The sequence below is a fragment of the Crocodylus siamensis genome, chromosome 2 (assembly GCF_052110815.1).
Source record: "Crocodylus siamensis isolate JL-2025a chromosome 2, ASM5211081v1, whole genome shotgun sequence".
NCBI classification, from domain to species: Eukaryota; Metazoa; Chordata; order Crocodylia; family Crocodylidae; genus Crocodylus; species Crocodylus siamensis.
In genome coordinates this window covers 276,966,131-276,982,038 of record NC_143396.1, presented here as the reverse complement: position 1 = coordinate 276,982,038, position 15,908 = coordinate 276,966,131, and the positions used below count along the sequence as shown (strand labels likewise).

The following is a 15,908-nucleotide window of genomic DNA, read 5'->3' as shown; positions in this document are numbered from 1 at the left end:
CCTTTGGTTTGCAGAGGCCAAAAGCTACTTCTGTTAGGTTACTCTGGTTCAAGTAGCTGTGCTTTACTGCCTTTACGCATCACACACTGATGACACATATGGGGATCAGTGATGCTGTATCATGGAATTTATTAATTTACTTGATTTTTTGCTGGTTACAGAAGACACAAATCTAGGAAATTACACACGCTTTCCCTCCCCCCAATCATAAAAGAACATTTGGACTGCAAAGTCATACTTTCAGAATTCAGAAAATAACAGGATAAAGGTTACCTGTGCAATCTGTTCTCACCTTCCTTGCACATTTATCCCTTGACAAAGATATAGCCTACTGACCGGATCCAGCCCACAGTGCTGCCTCAGACTGGACCTGTATGCTGCATGTGACATGCCCGTGACTAGGTCATGTCCCACACGTGGAGCACCACAATTGGCATGCAGGACTGGTCTATGGGCCCAATCTGGCCCCATGCCATTTAGAGCCCACAAAGCCTGATGAGTTTGATGTCCCTGTTCTAAACTATAAGTAGCATGGCACTCATTTGCTGATGCAATTTCAATTAGCACATTACGGAAAGAGAGTTGTGATGAATTCCTGAAGGACATAAGAAAATTAGGGCAACCTGATAAGTAGATTAAGTTAAAGAAAAGACATTATTGGCAATCTGTTTTTTTTGGCTGATGTGGCCAACAATGACACCAATAAATGCTGCATGCATACGCACAGCTAACCCGGCAGCTTGGAGAGCAGTGTCTGGCTGGTAAGTCTGTGGAGGGGGAAGGGGAGGGAAGGGGAATGGGGTGTGGGGCAGATCGAGGCCCCTGCAATGAGGGAGGGAGTGGTGCTGGAGCCACAGCAGGCACTGCCCAGCCAGGGTGGGGCCCAGGACAGAGCCGTGCAGCTCATCCAGGAGATGCAGGCTTGGGGAAGTCAGATTCCACTGCTATGCACACTCCCAGAGGAGCCATGTAGGCCCCGGATCTGTGCGTGGGGCAAGGGTGGGCTGCTGCAACCGGCTGGAACCAGGGGTAGCACCAGGCTCTCCCAGGAGGAGGTTTGGGTCGGGTCTATGTGCAGGCTATGCAGTGGCAGCACTGGGAGGAGGGGGGTGGGTCTATGGTCAACTCTCGAGTGGCTATGGCCCACCCTGTAGCTCCCCCCCACTACAGCACTGTCACTACCCACCCCAAGAGCAGCCCCAGCCTAGCCCTGCACCAGGAAGAACCCAGCCCCAGCCCATCCTTGCCCTATGCACAGATCTGAAGGACACACTCCCCATATCTCCCCCAGGGCTGCACACAGTGGCAGAATCTGCACCCCCCCCCCCCCCCCGGACAAGCCCCATGGCTCTATCCCGCACCCTGCCCCAGCTGGGCAGGGCCTGTCTTGGCCCCAGCCCGGCTCCCTCCCTCACTGTAGGGACCTCAATCTGCACCCCTATGCCCTTTCCTTTTCCCAACCCCTTCCCAACCCCAGATTTACCAGCTGGACACTGCTCTCCAAGCTGCCAGGCTTCATATCAGCAATCGGATCAGTATCAGCCGATATGGCTCATTAATAATTTTGCTATTGGTATTGGCCCAAAAAATCTTTATCACTGCACCCCTACCGGTTATTGTGCATTTCTTTAGCACCTGGCTATACAAGTACTAAAGAAATGTGCAGTAACCACCCTGCATTAATGAACATATAGACATGCTCCAAATGTACACTAATAAGTTTAATTGTCAGAAAAGATTATGAATTAGCAGGGCCAGGGGGTTGTGACTTGGGAGTGAGTGGCCTGGACTTGTGTCCAAGGGCAGGGGAGCTCTGATTTTCCATGATAAAAACCCCAAAAATCAAATAACAAAATGCACAGGTAGTTAGAATTTATTATAGTGATTAAGGCACTGGAAGGCTTCCAAACTGCTTTACAATTGTCAATATATCAATAAAATACTGTGTTCAATCGATACCCATATATATTGTGGCCTTTCATTTTAATCACAGATTAGGGGAGTTTATATCAGAGAATTTGCAATTTTTTTTTTAAATCTGAGAAAACCAGGATCCCTGGTCATTATTAGAAAGTGTTAAAAAGTGACCAAAATATTCAAAACAGGACAACAAAAACAGTCAAAATTATAGGTTATGAGGTAGCAACTTCCACCCTCCAAATACTAAGGGTACTTTTTATATACATGTGTCTATTTCTTAACGTCAGAAGCAAGGAAAGAGCCTAAGTGGCAAAATCATATTAAAATATGATTTCAACAAATCTAAAAGACCCTTTTCTTATGCTAGAGGTTGATGATCAATGGTACAGAGAAGGCAACCAAATCACCTATTTCCAACAACAGAAGAATTAGAGGCAGCCCTCAAAATTAAAAGGCAGAACTAATGTTAAGGAGAAAAGGCTTTGCACCCCATGAAGTTTTACTGTATAACTTTCTGGAGGATGGCACTGAAGCAAACAGTAACTCAAAATAAATTTAAAGGATTTGCTTATGAAAGTAAAAAAAAAGTACCTGTAGTTTTACATTAATATAAAATTACTTAATATTTTAATGGTCTGAGTCAGTGATGGCTCAACCATGGTGCAGCGGCACCTTGGGGTGCCTTAAGATCTTTTGAAAAGTGTCACAGGGTGTCGTGCAGTGTTAGCACTGTTAGGTATGCAAACATGATTCACAAGATAAACCCAGAGATTTCAAACAGAAATCCATAGTGTTAAAAACATTCTGACCTGTTTTGGTCTGAGCTCTGTGCAAAAGAAAAACTGCTCTAGTTGTCCAACTACAGAAAAATACAAGTAAAACTTAAAAGCTAGCATTTTCCAACAGTGCCTTGCCTCTAACAAGCTTGAGAACCACTGCCTTAAAATTAATGCAACCAAGCAACTATAGATATAATATTTTCATGACTGCTCATTATGTTTTTAAATTGATATACCTTCCAGTATGTACCTTCTTGCTTTTTAAAAGGCATTAAATTATCCATATATTGTACAGCAGTTTACTTTCTGATACAATACTCTAACTGTACTGGAAAAGAAGTGGCAAGAAACATTTTAATATCATCTGAAAATTCGTGAGGACAGTTCTGTCTTTGTAAGCCCAGCTCCTTTCCTTTTTTATAGTACCATGTAAAATGCATTGTGAAAACCTTCCACTTGAAGGTGATTAATACTGACATCTGAATTTTTCCAATGTATAAGTAATATCAGCTTTAATAACAGCCATTCACGTCATCCTTTATGTTGCATGACATCTAAAACAGTTTACACAACCCCTGTTCTCCCAACAGTTCAACCTAACAGTGGAGACAAAAAGTAGGAATGAAGAATCCTTAAAGGAGAAAAGATAGTCACTTAAACAGCAGAGAGCTGAACAGAAGGCATTTTATACATCATGCCTGCTCTTTAGATTAATAGGAAGAGACCAGATAACTGGAATGGAAAATGGCTGCTACAGCGACCTTTAGTATGCACCATGCTATCCCCGAAAATGAATTTTAAAGTGGATATCCCCAAAATAAATCAGCAAGGATTACCGTCAAGTTGAAAGAAAAGTAGTCTATGGTAAGACTTAAAATTCTTTTTTTAAACCAGTTTTACCTTATTTTGTTATTATTTATCCTATTCTTCCATCCCTTTAATTAGATTAATACCTTTTTCATGACATCCTGTAGGCACTGCAAAGTTGTTTCTTTAATCTCATTTGATAAATGAGATTAAATATCAACTAAAAATGCTAACAGCTATGAACTGTAATGAAACAAATTAATGCTATGAGAGGGATGATCTTCATTAGGAAGAAAAGTATTTAACATAGCCACAAATTTCACTCAACAGCCTTATTAATAGCTCATTATTGTTGCGCCTTTGCTAAAATGAACTTTAACAACATCTCTCACTAGAAAAGGATTATTGTAACCTACTTAAAATTAACAGAAAAAAGCCTGATCCATTTCCCCCAACTCAAACAACAGGAAAAATCTTCTAACATCTTAAATAGCCTGAAAGTTTAGTTAGACAATAAAAGCAACATAGTTATTTTTAGAGCTCTACAGGCATAAAAATACAGCACTAAACTGTGACCTACAGCTATGCACAGCCAAGCATCACATCATGCAACAGTCTTAACTTTAGCTGGGAGCACATCTGTAGCTGCTTCAGACTATCATTATTCATCTCACTACCAATATCTTTGGATGGATTTAGCAACAAACATCTGAAATTGTTACCATCTTTTCTTTTTTTTTTTAATTGCTGCTATAGGTGGAACTCAAATCAAAAGGTTGATCTTAATGGACTTTATGGAAAATATTTGGGAATACATCTTAAGTTAAAAGGATTTCTTTATGCTACAATATTAAATGCCCTTAGAAACAAAAGAATTCAAGATCCCCTCAGTTCAGAAAGTTATTCTTCCAAGTAAAGTTTCAGTAGGTAAATGAAAAAAACATCTTTTTTTTTAGCAGTGACAACAGCCTGGAAACAAGATATGCTGGAATAAACAACCTGCAACTCAAGAAAACTCATTTACAACACAGACAAGCACAAAGGTACAGTATGATGTTATTTCACTTAAATTTGTATATTGTTTTGTAGCAAGTATAATTATAAAATATACTCACACAAAAAAATCTGTAATTTGGAGTCTAGTTCCATTAGATTTCTATGCTGTTTTTCCAGAAACTAATGCATAATTTTCTATTAAAAACTAACAGGATAAGAATTCTGAAGAATGGAAAATGTAGAAATTCACTCTCTAAAAACTGATCAACTATAGTTTACTTGTCAGAGATTTTTTTTTCAATGGGAAAGTTTATTTTGCTAGTTGCATACTTACAGCATTTCAGCATGGCAGTTTTTCAAAGGATATTTTCTACTCTAACAACGTATTTTCAAATACCATTATAATTTGGTATGATTTAATTAATCCAATAAAACACAAACATTAAATGCCACAACAGGCTTTCAATCTTTATAAAATGTTAAGAGTATGTCAGATCTGATTTTGGACTAGAGAATTAAGTTGCACAGCAAAATATTTTACCACTGAACATATGTACAACTATATCATAAATGCACTGAATACTTTCTGGATTTTCCATTCATATCTTAAATGGCCAAGATGTTTATATGAACATTACAGTTTATGAGAAGATTAAACATTATGGTTCTTCATAGCTTAAAAATGCCACTTTTTGGCTGGATGAAATGGCCCAAAAACTATTCCTACAAACCTACACAATACCCTGGCTCAGAAGTAGTAACAAAGACCCTGCTGAGGGAATTGAAATGGCACCTGAAAGAGCGTGAAAGATTAGTGCAAGAAATTGAAAATGAACAAAGAGTCCAGAAAACCGGCGTGGATTACAACTGGCTGAAGAACTATCAAAATCCTCAAGCCACAATCCCAGCTACTGAACAAAGGCAGCTTGAAGCTCTTTGCTCCCAAATTCAACCTTGTCAAACTGGAACTGTCCTCAGCAGGTAATTTCTCCTTACAATTACTGTAATTTTCACTTAACAGCAAAAAATAATTTCCCCCTTATTCTTCTTCAGAGTTAATTAAGTCTGGCTGTGATTCCAACCTCCCCTTTCCCCCCAAAACCAAACAGACTGGGCATTTAAATGGAGAGCTTTAGTGTCCTACAGCTCTTCTAGAAATAGCCTGAAATTTCATAATGTGAAATATTGAAAACAGCTTCTACCCCTGTGTTTTGAGATGAACCAAGAAAAACAAGAAGCATCTATAATGCTTAGACTTCCATACCTAAACGTTATCAGCATTCCTCTCATTTACCTGATGACCACAGGATTATTAACAATGTAATACTGTATAAACAAAGTCAGACTTCTCAGAATTTGTAGAGACTAAAATTAAATTTCTCAAAGTTAGCTCATGTAACTGAAGGGTGTTTTAAATCAATTTTTTTCCTTGTTGAAAGAAAATTTCATAAACCCCCCTAATTAATATATTTTATGTAATTATATATGCCTTGTAGCACTATATGGAAAACACAAAAGCAAACTTATGCTCCTTTTTAAGCCCAGAAATACCTGAGGGCAAAAGTCATCTTAAATCAATTTAGCCAAATGGCTCAACACAAAAAAAATAACTTCTACCCTTCTTAACATTTGCCTTGCAACCAAATGCATTGTAAGAGCTTTTCTTTCTCTCTCATATGAGAAGAGCAAATGTGACTATAACACACGTTATGAAACAAGAGCAGGAATACCTTTATAGAAGAGTCAAGCACTGAAATCAGATTTCAATTCTCGTTTGTTTCTAGATTTCGTGAAGTTTTGGCAGAAAATGATGTCTTACCATGGGAAATAGTCTACATATTCAAGCAAGTTTTAAAAGATTTTCTAACTACTATTGAGAGAGAAAACCAACAAGAGCAACTAGTAGATGGATGGAATACAAATTGTTCTGTACAGATTACTGCATCTAGCAACAGCTCTAACAAATCAGACAAAGATGAAATCCCAACAGTTTCAAGTTATGTTGACAAAAACACACAAAGCATGTTTCCTACTTTCTCCCATAGAATCTGGAACCTACCACATTATTACCCAACAAGTTAAGTTTTTTCTTCAGCCAGTCCTCAGTTCTCTTCCAGTCTAGACACATACAGAAATAAGAAATATAACATTCTTCTCTTTATTGCAAGGTCTGAATTTTAAATCCCTCATTATAGTCTACATATATTTTACAAATTTGAAAGAATTAGAATAATCCCATTTTTACCATTCTTATTCCCACAACGATATTGTGTTTATGGGAACCTTTTCACCAAAAATGTACCTAAACTTTTATAAAAGAAGTGTTGAAACAATCCTGTTTTCTTACCATACTTACAGCATGTACTATAACAAGATCAAGTTGTTTTCCATATTTTGGAATATGATCACTGTGCAATGTGTTAGCAGGGACTTCTACTTTGTGATCTACATATAGTTTTTTAGCTTCTAAAGGAAACTTATAGTGTGAGATGGATGCTTTAAAATAGTAATCAATTTATATTCAACGTAACTGAGAAAATTTTTTAACTGAACTACTATTTAACGAATTCAAGAACCTGTGAAAGGGAAAAAGTCTAATAAAGGTATAACATACAGTACTAATGGTTAGTTTTCTGAACTGTGCTCTGCACAGGCTGCAACACTATGACGCTAATGAAGTGAATGAAAACAATCTGGATATTTACCTCATTTTAATGGTTCATTCTCTCTCCTTGAAGACATTTAACAACAGCGTTTTATTACCTTCACCTCTTGCCTTTTACTGGGAGAAATTATCCTGCAACCCAGATTCTGAACTAGCTCTCAGTGCTTTGGTATCTTACAGTATCGGGTTTTGTAGAATGATAAACAAGTCAAGAATTATTCTGGGAGGATATAGGTTACTTGGTTATTTAAAATTAAAAAGTATAAACATTTTGATTTCTGTTGCTGCTTTGAGGTCTAATAAAAAGCTGTATTAGACTTAACTAACACGTACTAGCTGTGGTCACAACTGGCACAACTAGAGCAGAAAAATCAATGAAAACTGATGCCAGGACCCACATTTGCTGCAACTGTGCCTGGCCTGTGTTACAGAAAAAAGATTTGTGCCTCTTTTTGTTCCGCAAACCATCTGACTCCAAACTTGCTTTTCCTTTTTAATCTTAGACCATAAAAGAATTGTGTGCGTCTCAATTGTAAACATCTTATTCAGAAAGTATGATACATAAAGCATCATACAGAGAAAACCTTTTCCCCCCTATTATTTTCTAAGAGTATACAGAGACATTTTGATAGAGTTCCTTGGACAAAAAGTACAACTGAATCTGAGAAATGTCCCTACATTTTCAGGTCAACACACTTCCTTCCACAAAACTGCTTACAATACAATACAGTGAAGTTTGAGCAAATTAAGCTTTCCCAAGAAGCTAGGCTTACAGTACCATTATACCTCTTAAAAACACTAATCTTTGGAAATACAAAACACAACCCTTGTTTAAAAGTACTAGAATACAATACATATTTGTAACGGAAATTCAATTTTACAATTAAAATCTAAGCTATCTATACCAACCTCCCTTCATTTAGTACTTTGCAAGACAGCCTAAAGAAAACTTCCTGAAAGTTTAAACATTTTTTCTTAACATCTTTAATAAGTTCATGTAGCACAGATGTCAATCTCAGTAACAGAATTTTCCTGGCCTCACAAGCTTTTTAAGGGCACTGGAAAGTCTATGACAAGCATAAATAGGCGCACTGGAGGCTTAGTCCTCAGAAGAATCTGAAAGATAAAAGACAGCAATTCACTGGCAGCAAGACGGTAAAATAAAGACGACTTCTGAGACTTGCAAGCAAATAGAGTCGGTACAGAGAAAAGAAATCAGCGGATCATTCTATAATCCAATCATGGGAGCAGAGTTTCTTTTCTACGCCTTTCAGAAGGTCCAGACGGACAGGCGCCATGGCATATCCAGGAGAACAGGGGGAAGACGTAAGCGATAGCGCTGTGCAAAGCTTCGGGTGCCGATTCAATTCGGAGGAGATTTGGCCCGATTTGTCTGCCAAATCTCTGAATTGAATCAGGAGACCAATAAAAAGGTCCAAATTGATTCAGAAAAGATTGTGAGAAAGGTTTGGACAGTCTCCACTCGCCACTGCAGGGAGCTAGACCTAGACTCCATGTCAGTAAGTGGGGGAGGGGGGCTGAAGGAGGGGGAAAGGGACCATGGGAGAAACCCCTGCCAGGCCTCATCCCCTGCCTCCTCCCCCAACCCTCCTAAGCCCCCCTGACTCTTGCCCACTCTTCCAGCCCCATCAATGGCTGCTCTGTCCAGCCCCAGCCTTGAGCTCACCAGCTCCTGCCAGGGGGGTGGGAATCCCTGCTGCCCTCTGCTGCGTGGGGGCCTCTGCCACAAGCCCCCATCCCCCACCCACTCTTCCAGCCCCGTCAATGGCTACCCAGTCCCAGCATCCTGGCACTTGACAAAAAAGCCCCGCATTCATCGGCGGCTGCTGCTGTGGCGAGAGGCCTCTGGGTGCTTGAGGCAGAGCCCCCACGCACAATGAGGGGCAGCAGGGATTCCCCTCCAACCTGACAACAGCTGGTGAGTGCAGGGCACTTTATAAAAAAGCCAGGATACTGAGGCTGGGCGAGGCAGTCATTGACAGGGCTGGGAGAGCGGTTGGGTGGGGGGCTTGTGGCAGAGCCCCTCCCCCCTCCCATGCAGTGCAAGGCAATAGAGGGCAGCAGGGATCTCCCCCCACCAGCCCCAGCAGGAGCCAGTGAGTGCAGGACTTTTTTTTTTTCAGTGCTGGGGCTGGGCAGGGCAGCCATTCCCGGGGTTGAGACCTGTTTGATTCACCAAATCAGATTCGACCAAATCAATTTGGGACAGCAATTCACATCACTGAATTGAATCACTGTCCCCCAAATCAGGTGAATCCAAAGCGAATACTAGCTGCTTTGCACAGACCTAATAAGCAAGTATTTGCCATTTCTGAAGCTCATAACAAAAGATAAATCACTGGAGCCCCTGTTGAAATTTTTTCCTATTGCCAAAGTTTGCTAGTGAATGAGTTATACTTTGAGTTCTCTCTCTGCAGGACAATGAGAAAATTAACTAACCAGAAGATCCAGAGAGTTTGATCTTACCAGACTTGATATTTCAACCGGTCCTGTGACAAAACATGAAATTATTTATCTGACTTAAAGACATTTTGACGAAGTACACTAGGTCTCCGCTCTGAAAGTCCACTTTATTAGATACATTTTTTCTTTTTTTCTTTTTTAGTTACACAGTGAAAAAAAATAGCAGAAAGTTTACATTTAGAGTTGTGGAATGTTAATTCTTTTACGGGGGGAGGGGGAAGGCAGAGTAGGGAGTCTGCCTATTTTGAAGATCACAAGTTTTAGAAAAATTGCCAATGTTGCCACTAATTTTTATTAGTGCTTATTGTAAATGTCACAGGGGAGACCATGAGTCAGTGAGTAGAGGATGACAAAATTAAGTTTAAAATAGAAAATCAGTTTCATGAAGCAGTTGATAAAACTCATGGTGTAAAAAACAACTAAATTCCATTTATAGACAGGAAACTGAGAATTTGATTTGTTAAATAAAAAATTCTGGTTAAAGAGTGAAAAAGATGATAGAATGTATTTGCTTGGCCAAAACAAGTGAATTACAGGTGGGATTTCTTTAAGGTATTATCTGATGGCCAAAGCAGCCATGATTTCACAATAGCAGCAACGGCAAAGTGAAGATAGCAACTAGATATAGGAAAAATTCTAAGATTATAAAATCTGTAGTCTGTCTGTCCATAACACTTTATTTGCACTCTGGCCATTTCAGTAGCTAACCAGAGTGCTCCAGATGGACAGGACAGACGGCAGAGCACTGCCATGACAGTGGGGACTGAGGAGCAAGGTTTTTTGTGGGACTGCCGGGCCGGAGGCTGCCCTGCCCTGGTCCTTGGAGGCAGAGGGGGATGGAGGGGACCAGAGCCCCACCATAACAGAGGGGATGGAGCCAGGGGGCAAGGCCAGCAGCACTGGCCTCATCCCCCCCAATATGCTCCTTGGAGCCAGGGGATGGAGCACCCCCCCACCCCACAACAAGAGCCGGCAAGGGGGGGGGAGAAGGGAAGGGGGTGGTTACTAGTAGCCGCAGCCACCACCCTGCTGATGCCACCCCGGGCCCGCTGCCGCCACTGGGCCCACACCCACCACCAGACCCACAGGCACAGAGCAGCAGTAGCATGGGCAGTGGCAGCCACGGGGAGTGAACACACCCGGACCCAAAGCTGCAGGAGGTGGGGAACAGGTCCGAGCCCAAAGCAGTGGGCAGGGGGGGTAGACACGGGCCCGGCCCCAGAGCAGGGGGACCAGTCAGAGTGGTGGGGGCAAGAGTGTGGGGAGTGGACCCAGGCCCAAAGTGGGGGCAGGGCAGCAATGCAATCAGGCTCATGGTGGGTGGGGGGAAGAGGAGGGGGAACAGCCCTCACCCCAAACCCAAACTGCCGGGGGGACAGGGACGGGCCTGAAGCTCTGCTCCATCCCCACCATCCTACCACACCATTTTTGATGGGCGATTTGCTAGTAATACATAAGAACCAGAGAAACAGGGGAATAGAAAGCAGTTGCACTAAACCAGGAATTAGGAAGATTAGAAAACTGATAAGGAATAACAGTTACAAGGGAGATATCTATGGCAGACAGGGACAAGTAAGGTGAGAACAATTAATCCAAGCAACATAAAACCAATACTACACAGAGATGGAACAATTGGTAGTGTTGTGATCACTACGTCTGTTAAGTGGCCGTGTTCGCCAATCAGAAGAGTTGCACAGAGTTATGTAACAGTTGCTAGGCAGACCATAGTTGTTTTTCTGCCAGCAATGCAAGAGAGAAGCGGTAGCTAGAACTTTCCACAAGGCGGAGTCCAGCGCCAGTCAGGCAGCGCCATGGGCCTATCGAAAGGTGCCTCACGCAATCACACCACCGCACGTCACCTAAGCTATAAAAGGAGCCTGCACCTGATCGTCAGGGTCCTTTCTGCGTCCAACGGACTCGGAACAATTCACGGCAGATTAACACAGACGCGGCTCAGCCTTCGGTGTGGCCAACCGAAGGAGGACGCAGAGACCCGCCTGATCCCAGCGACCTGAAACCCCAGAAACCACTCACCAGCCAGGTTCATCGGTCTCGCGCACCATTAGGGCGCGTGAGGCGTGGTGAGTTCTAGCCGCTGCGTGGCTACGTTGATATTCAGTAATAAAAGGTACCAAGCCTGTTTTCTCCGGCCTATTCGTAATCTGTGGTAAGCCCAACCAGGGAAAGTTCCTGTAACAGGTAATAATGATGCAGAAAAGACAGGAATATTGAATATTTCTGCTCTACATCTAGAAAGCAGGATGACATATTTGTAACACATGAAGGTGATAACGTAACTTCTAGTCGCTCAGTAATCAAAGAGAATGTCAAATAACAGCCACTGAACAAACACTGAATTGGCAAGCCCAGCTAACTTTCACCAGGATCCCGAGACGATCTGACAGAGGAGATCTGTCCCACTGAAATGTCTTTCTAATAAAACCTGCAATCTTAGGGAAATACGAGAAGTCTGGAAAAGTACTTATGTCTTTCCAATATTGAGAAAAGGCTAAGATGACCCAAGTGGGCCAGTTAACATATTATCAATCATGGGAAAAACCAGGAAGGATGGAACAGGATATAGCTGATAAGACCATAACGCCAGCCAAGCTGATCTTGTGAAAAATGCATGTTAACAGACAAATCTGATTTCATTTCAGGAGACCAGATTACAAGTTAGTGGGAAATACCAACTACCTAGTCACAATTTACTTAGCCTTTTGTAAAGTGTTGGACTTAGAACCACACTGTTCTGATTTAAAATTAGCACTATACAATATTAACATGAACACACTAAATGTATTCACAGGAGACTAACTCAGTGGCACCCAGCCTTCTCGCCCCAAGGATGGACAAGTAGCAAGGGGCTAGTCTATGGGCTGGATCTGGCCGTAAGCTGGCACTATCCAGTAGGGGTGCACCATTAAAGATTCTTTTGGCCCATCATTAGCCAGCCACATCAGCTGATACCGATACAATTGCCGATATGCAGCCCCACAGCTTGGAGAACGGTGTTGAGCCAGTAAATCTGTTGGGGGGGGGGAAATGGGGGAGCATATCAAGGCCCCCATGGTGAGGAAGGAAGTGGTGCTGGGGGACAGAGCCATGGGCAGCTCGTCCAGGTGCACGAGGGTAGGGAGGACATCTCCCACCGCTGTGTGAACCCCTGTGGGGCACAGGGGAGGAGGGCATGTGCCCCCAGATTTCTGCACGGGGCAAGGGCGGGCTGCCCACTGAGGGCTTGGGGCCAGCAGCTATACCAGCTTCTTCCCAGCGGGGAAGCTGGGCCAGGGCTGCACTCAGGGCAGGTGGGCAAGGGCAGGGCAGCAGCAGCAGCACTGTGGGGGGGGGGCTATAGCCACCCCAAAGTTCTCCATGGCCCCCCCCCCATACCCACCACTCCCCATCCCTGCCCACCCTGAGCGCAGCCCCAACCCAGCACTGCCCACCCCAGGAAAAGGCCAGCACAGTCCCCAGCCCCTAGCACACCCAAACCCCACGCACAAATGCAGGGGACACATCCCCCCATGCCTCACCCAGGGGTGCATGCAACAGCAGGAGCCGCCCCACTCTCCATCCCTCTGGGCAAACCACCCATGGCTCCATCCCATACCCTGCCCCTACCCCACCCCTCCCTCACTGTGGGAGCCTCAATCTGCCACCCATGCCCCTTCTCCCTCCTACAGGCTTACTGGTCAGATGCTGCTCTCTAAGCTGCTGGGCTGCATTCCTGGCTGTGTGCATGTTGCAGCTCATGCATACACATTGCATTTATTGGTGATGTTATCGGCTATACTGGTCAAAACAAGCCAACTGCCAATAATGTCAATTTTCTTTTTATTGGTGCTGATACTATACCAACCTATATATCGGTGCACCTCTACTATCCAGTGTGCAGGGCCACTTCATCTGACCTGTAGGGCTCCCCACTAGTCCAGGCATTTGGAAGCAGGGGAGTAGCAATTAATACTGCTACTACTCCTTCACCACCAAAATTTCCAGATCCTTGGGGAACCCCACAGGCCAGATGTGAAGAAAACAGACTCCAGCCAATTTTTAAAAATTATATAACTGCCTATTTTTTAAAAATTAATCTCAGCTTTTAAAGGTCAGCTAATTATCTTAATAACTGGATGAACTTTAACCTTTAAAAAGTATGCCTATTACAAGCCTACTATCAAATCTAACACTCAAAACATACAAAAATCAGACAACAAAAAGCGTTAGTAATCAGATATATCAAGTTTTAAAATTTATATTCTTGCTTTTATTATAGTGAGTGCCATAGTTTTCAGAGTAACTGTTAACATAGTAACATATTTCATGATTAGTCCCAACAAAACCTATAGGTAAGCAAAAAAATTTTAAGATGCTAAGGAGCTGTAAAAAAAAAAAAAAAAAAAATTTAGAAGCCATTAAATATAATCTAGGTATTTTGATGCATTTAACGCTTTAGGGATCATTCCACATAAACTGACCAATATTTTCAACAGCTTCTTATACTGTACTATTAAAGAGAAGCATCTGTTATTCTCAAATCAAGCCAGGACAAAGTGGAATATCTTCCCTGGGTATGCCCTCACTAAAGGTTGTCTGTGCTTTGTTGTCCCCATAGGCATCTGGGCACCCCATGAGCAACATTTAAATCCCTTCCAACACACGTCCTGGAGCAAGCTGAATCTAAGCAGAGAGCTGTGTGTAAGCAGAGAGCTGTGTGTAAGGAATAGATCTGTGCAGTCTATCCAGTTTAAACAATGGCTCACAAGATTTTAACCAAACTAAACAGTCTAAATGTGTCAATATCAGAACATTAGGCAATTACTGAAGTGAACCTCACTGCTCAGTCAGCAAAGAGTCCTTACAGGTTACCACTGCATGCAGAAAAAGCCTTTGACGGAGTTGAATGGAACTATTTAGCAGAGATTCATTTCAGAGAGGCATCCAGGAATCTGGCACCCAGATTTTTGTTAAAAAGCCAGAGGAAGTTGGGTGCCAGTTCCACTTTATGCTTTTAAAAAGTCTCCACATACAAAACTAGAACACCAAAATTTGTTGCATGCAAGATGGCCCAAAAAATACATTAATGGTTACTATGCCAGCAGTCTCTGTGGCCAGGGTGATGCAGCATTCTGAAGTGCCTTGAGAACCTATCATGGGCGCCAGAGGGAGCAGTGCAATGTTAGCACTGTTAGACATGCAACCATATATCACACTAGATATAGAAATATAAATTTATAGTGTTAAAAACATTGTGACCTGCTTGGGGTTAAAAACATTTTAATCCCATGAGCTTTCTGAGGTCTTTGCAACAGAAAGATTGCTCTAATTACTTATTCTGTAGTCAAACACTGAATGAAAACTAAGAGTTGGCATTTTTCGATGGGTGCCTTGAATTATTGGTGTTCTAGTCCAAGAAGGATGACAACCGTTACTCTACTCCTCTCCTTAGAAGTACATAGGTACTTCAGTCACCATTTAGGCACAGCAGACATCATCAGACAGAAGGTAAAAGCCTTATCTTCTGTGAGACCACTGAGTATTCTGGAGTGTGCGTCTCCCATTCCTCTCCAGTATTTCACCAATAGAATAGAAAACACAGCTGCAGACTATACAAGCAGTTGATGTGACTTAAGTCCCTGCAGGAAAGAGCTCAGGAAAAAACAAGGCATCTGTCGCTGGCCAAGCATGCCAAATTGAATGCCTGAGCCCTTCCCCTTTCCTCTGCATTTCAATCCTAACCAGTTTAGGTAACTCCACAGCCTTCTGAGACTTCTCCAGGCATCTAAGTCTTCCCATGCATTGCTCATGCACCCCAGACACCTAATTCAAGGCTGAGGATACCACTAGATCACAGGACAGTGAAATAAAACCCTGCAATACTGTGCAGAGCAATACTTAAAATATCACTGACAATCTGAGCCTATTTAAAAGATTAAAAAGTGTGCAAAAATTTCTAGGTAATTACTCAGAGCCTAAAACAATGAAACTAGGTCTTAATGTGATGGTTTACGACAACAGAATAACAAACACAGTATTTTTTCTCCTGAAAGTTTTAAAAACAAACAAGCTACATCTCCCAATACATCCAAGAAGCAGGGAACTTACCCACATTTTAACTTGTTTTATACACACTGCCACACACCTGCCAGTGGAAACAAAAACTGCTGTAAAGACTATCAAACTAGACAACTGAAATTAAAACCTTTTGATGGTCAAACGATCCAAAGATGTGTCACCTTAATAATACAACATTTAGG

General features: G+C 42.2%; 2 protein-coding genes across 3 annotated transcripts in view; one reads left to right on the top strand and one right to left on the bottom strand.

Annotated features, from left to right (window-relative positions):
* The window catches only part of TDRD9 (tudor domain containing 9), a 141,588-nt gene that overhangs the window by 123,863 nt on the left and 1,817 nt on the right, over positions 1–15,908 (bottom strand). The window lies entirely within an intron of this gene.
* RD3L (RD3 like) lies at positions 3,458–7,215 on the top strand. 2 transcript variants are annotated; one of them, XM_090034131.1, is made up of 4 exons: positions 3,458–3,563; positions 4,463–4,549; positions 5,178–5,483; positions 6,287–7,215. In XM_090034131.1, exons 3-4 carry the CDS (start codon positions 5,185–5,187, stop codon positions 6,582–6,584), a joined length of 597 nt encoding a protein of 198 aa, XP_089890257.1. In that variant the 5' UTR covers positions 3,458–3,563; positions 4,463–4,549; positions 5,178–5,184; the 3' UTR covers positions 6,585–7,215. The 2 variants fall into 2 exon arrangements, with proteins under 2 accessions (XP_089890257.1, XP_089890256.1); XM_090034130.1 differs by lacking the exon at positions 3,458–3,563 and adding an exon at positions 4,142–4,281.

Bases quoted from the DNA above. Each gene is read 5' to 3' on its own strand.
- RD3L (XM_090034131.1), top strand. From the start codon at position 5,185: ATGCCACTTTTTGGCTGGATGAAATGGCCCAAAAACTATTCCTACAAA. The intron at 5,484-6,286 runs GTAATTTCTCCT...GTTTGTTTCTAG, and splicing joins ACTGGAACTGTCCTCAGCAG to ATTTCGTGAAGTTTTGGCAG.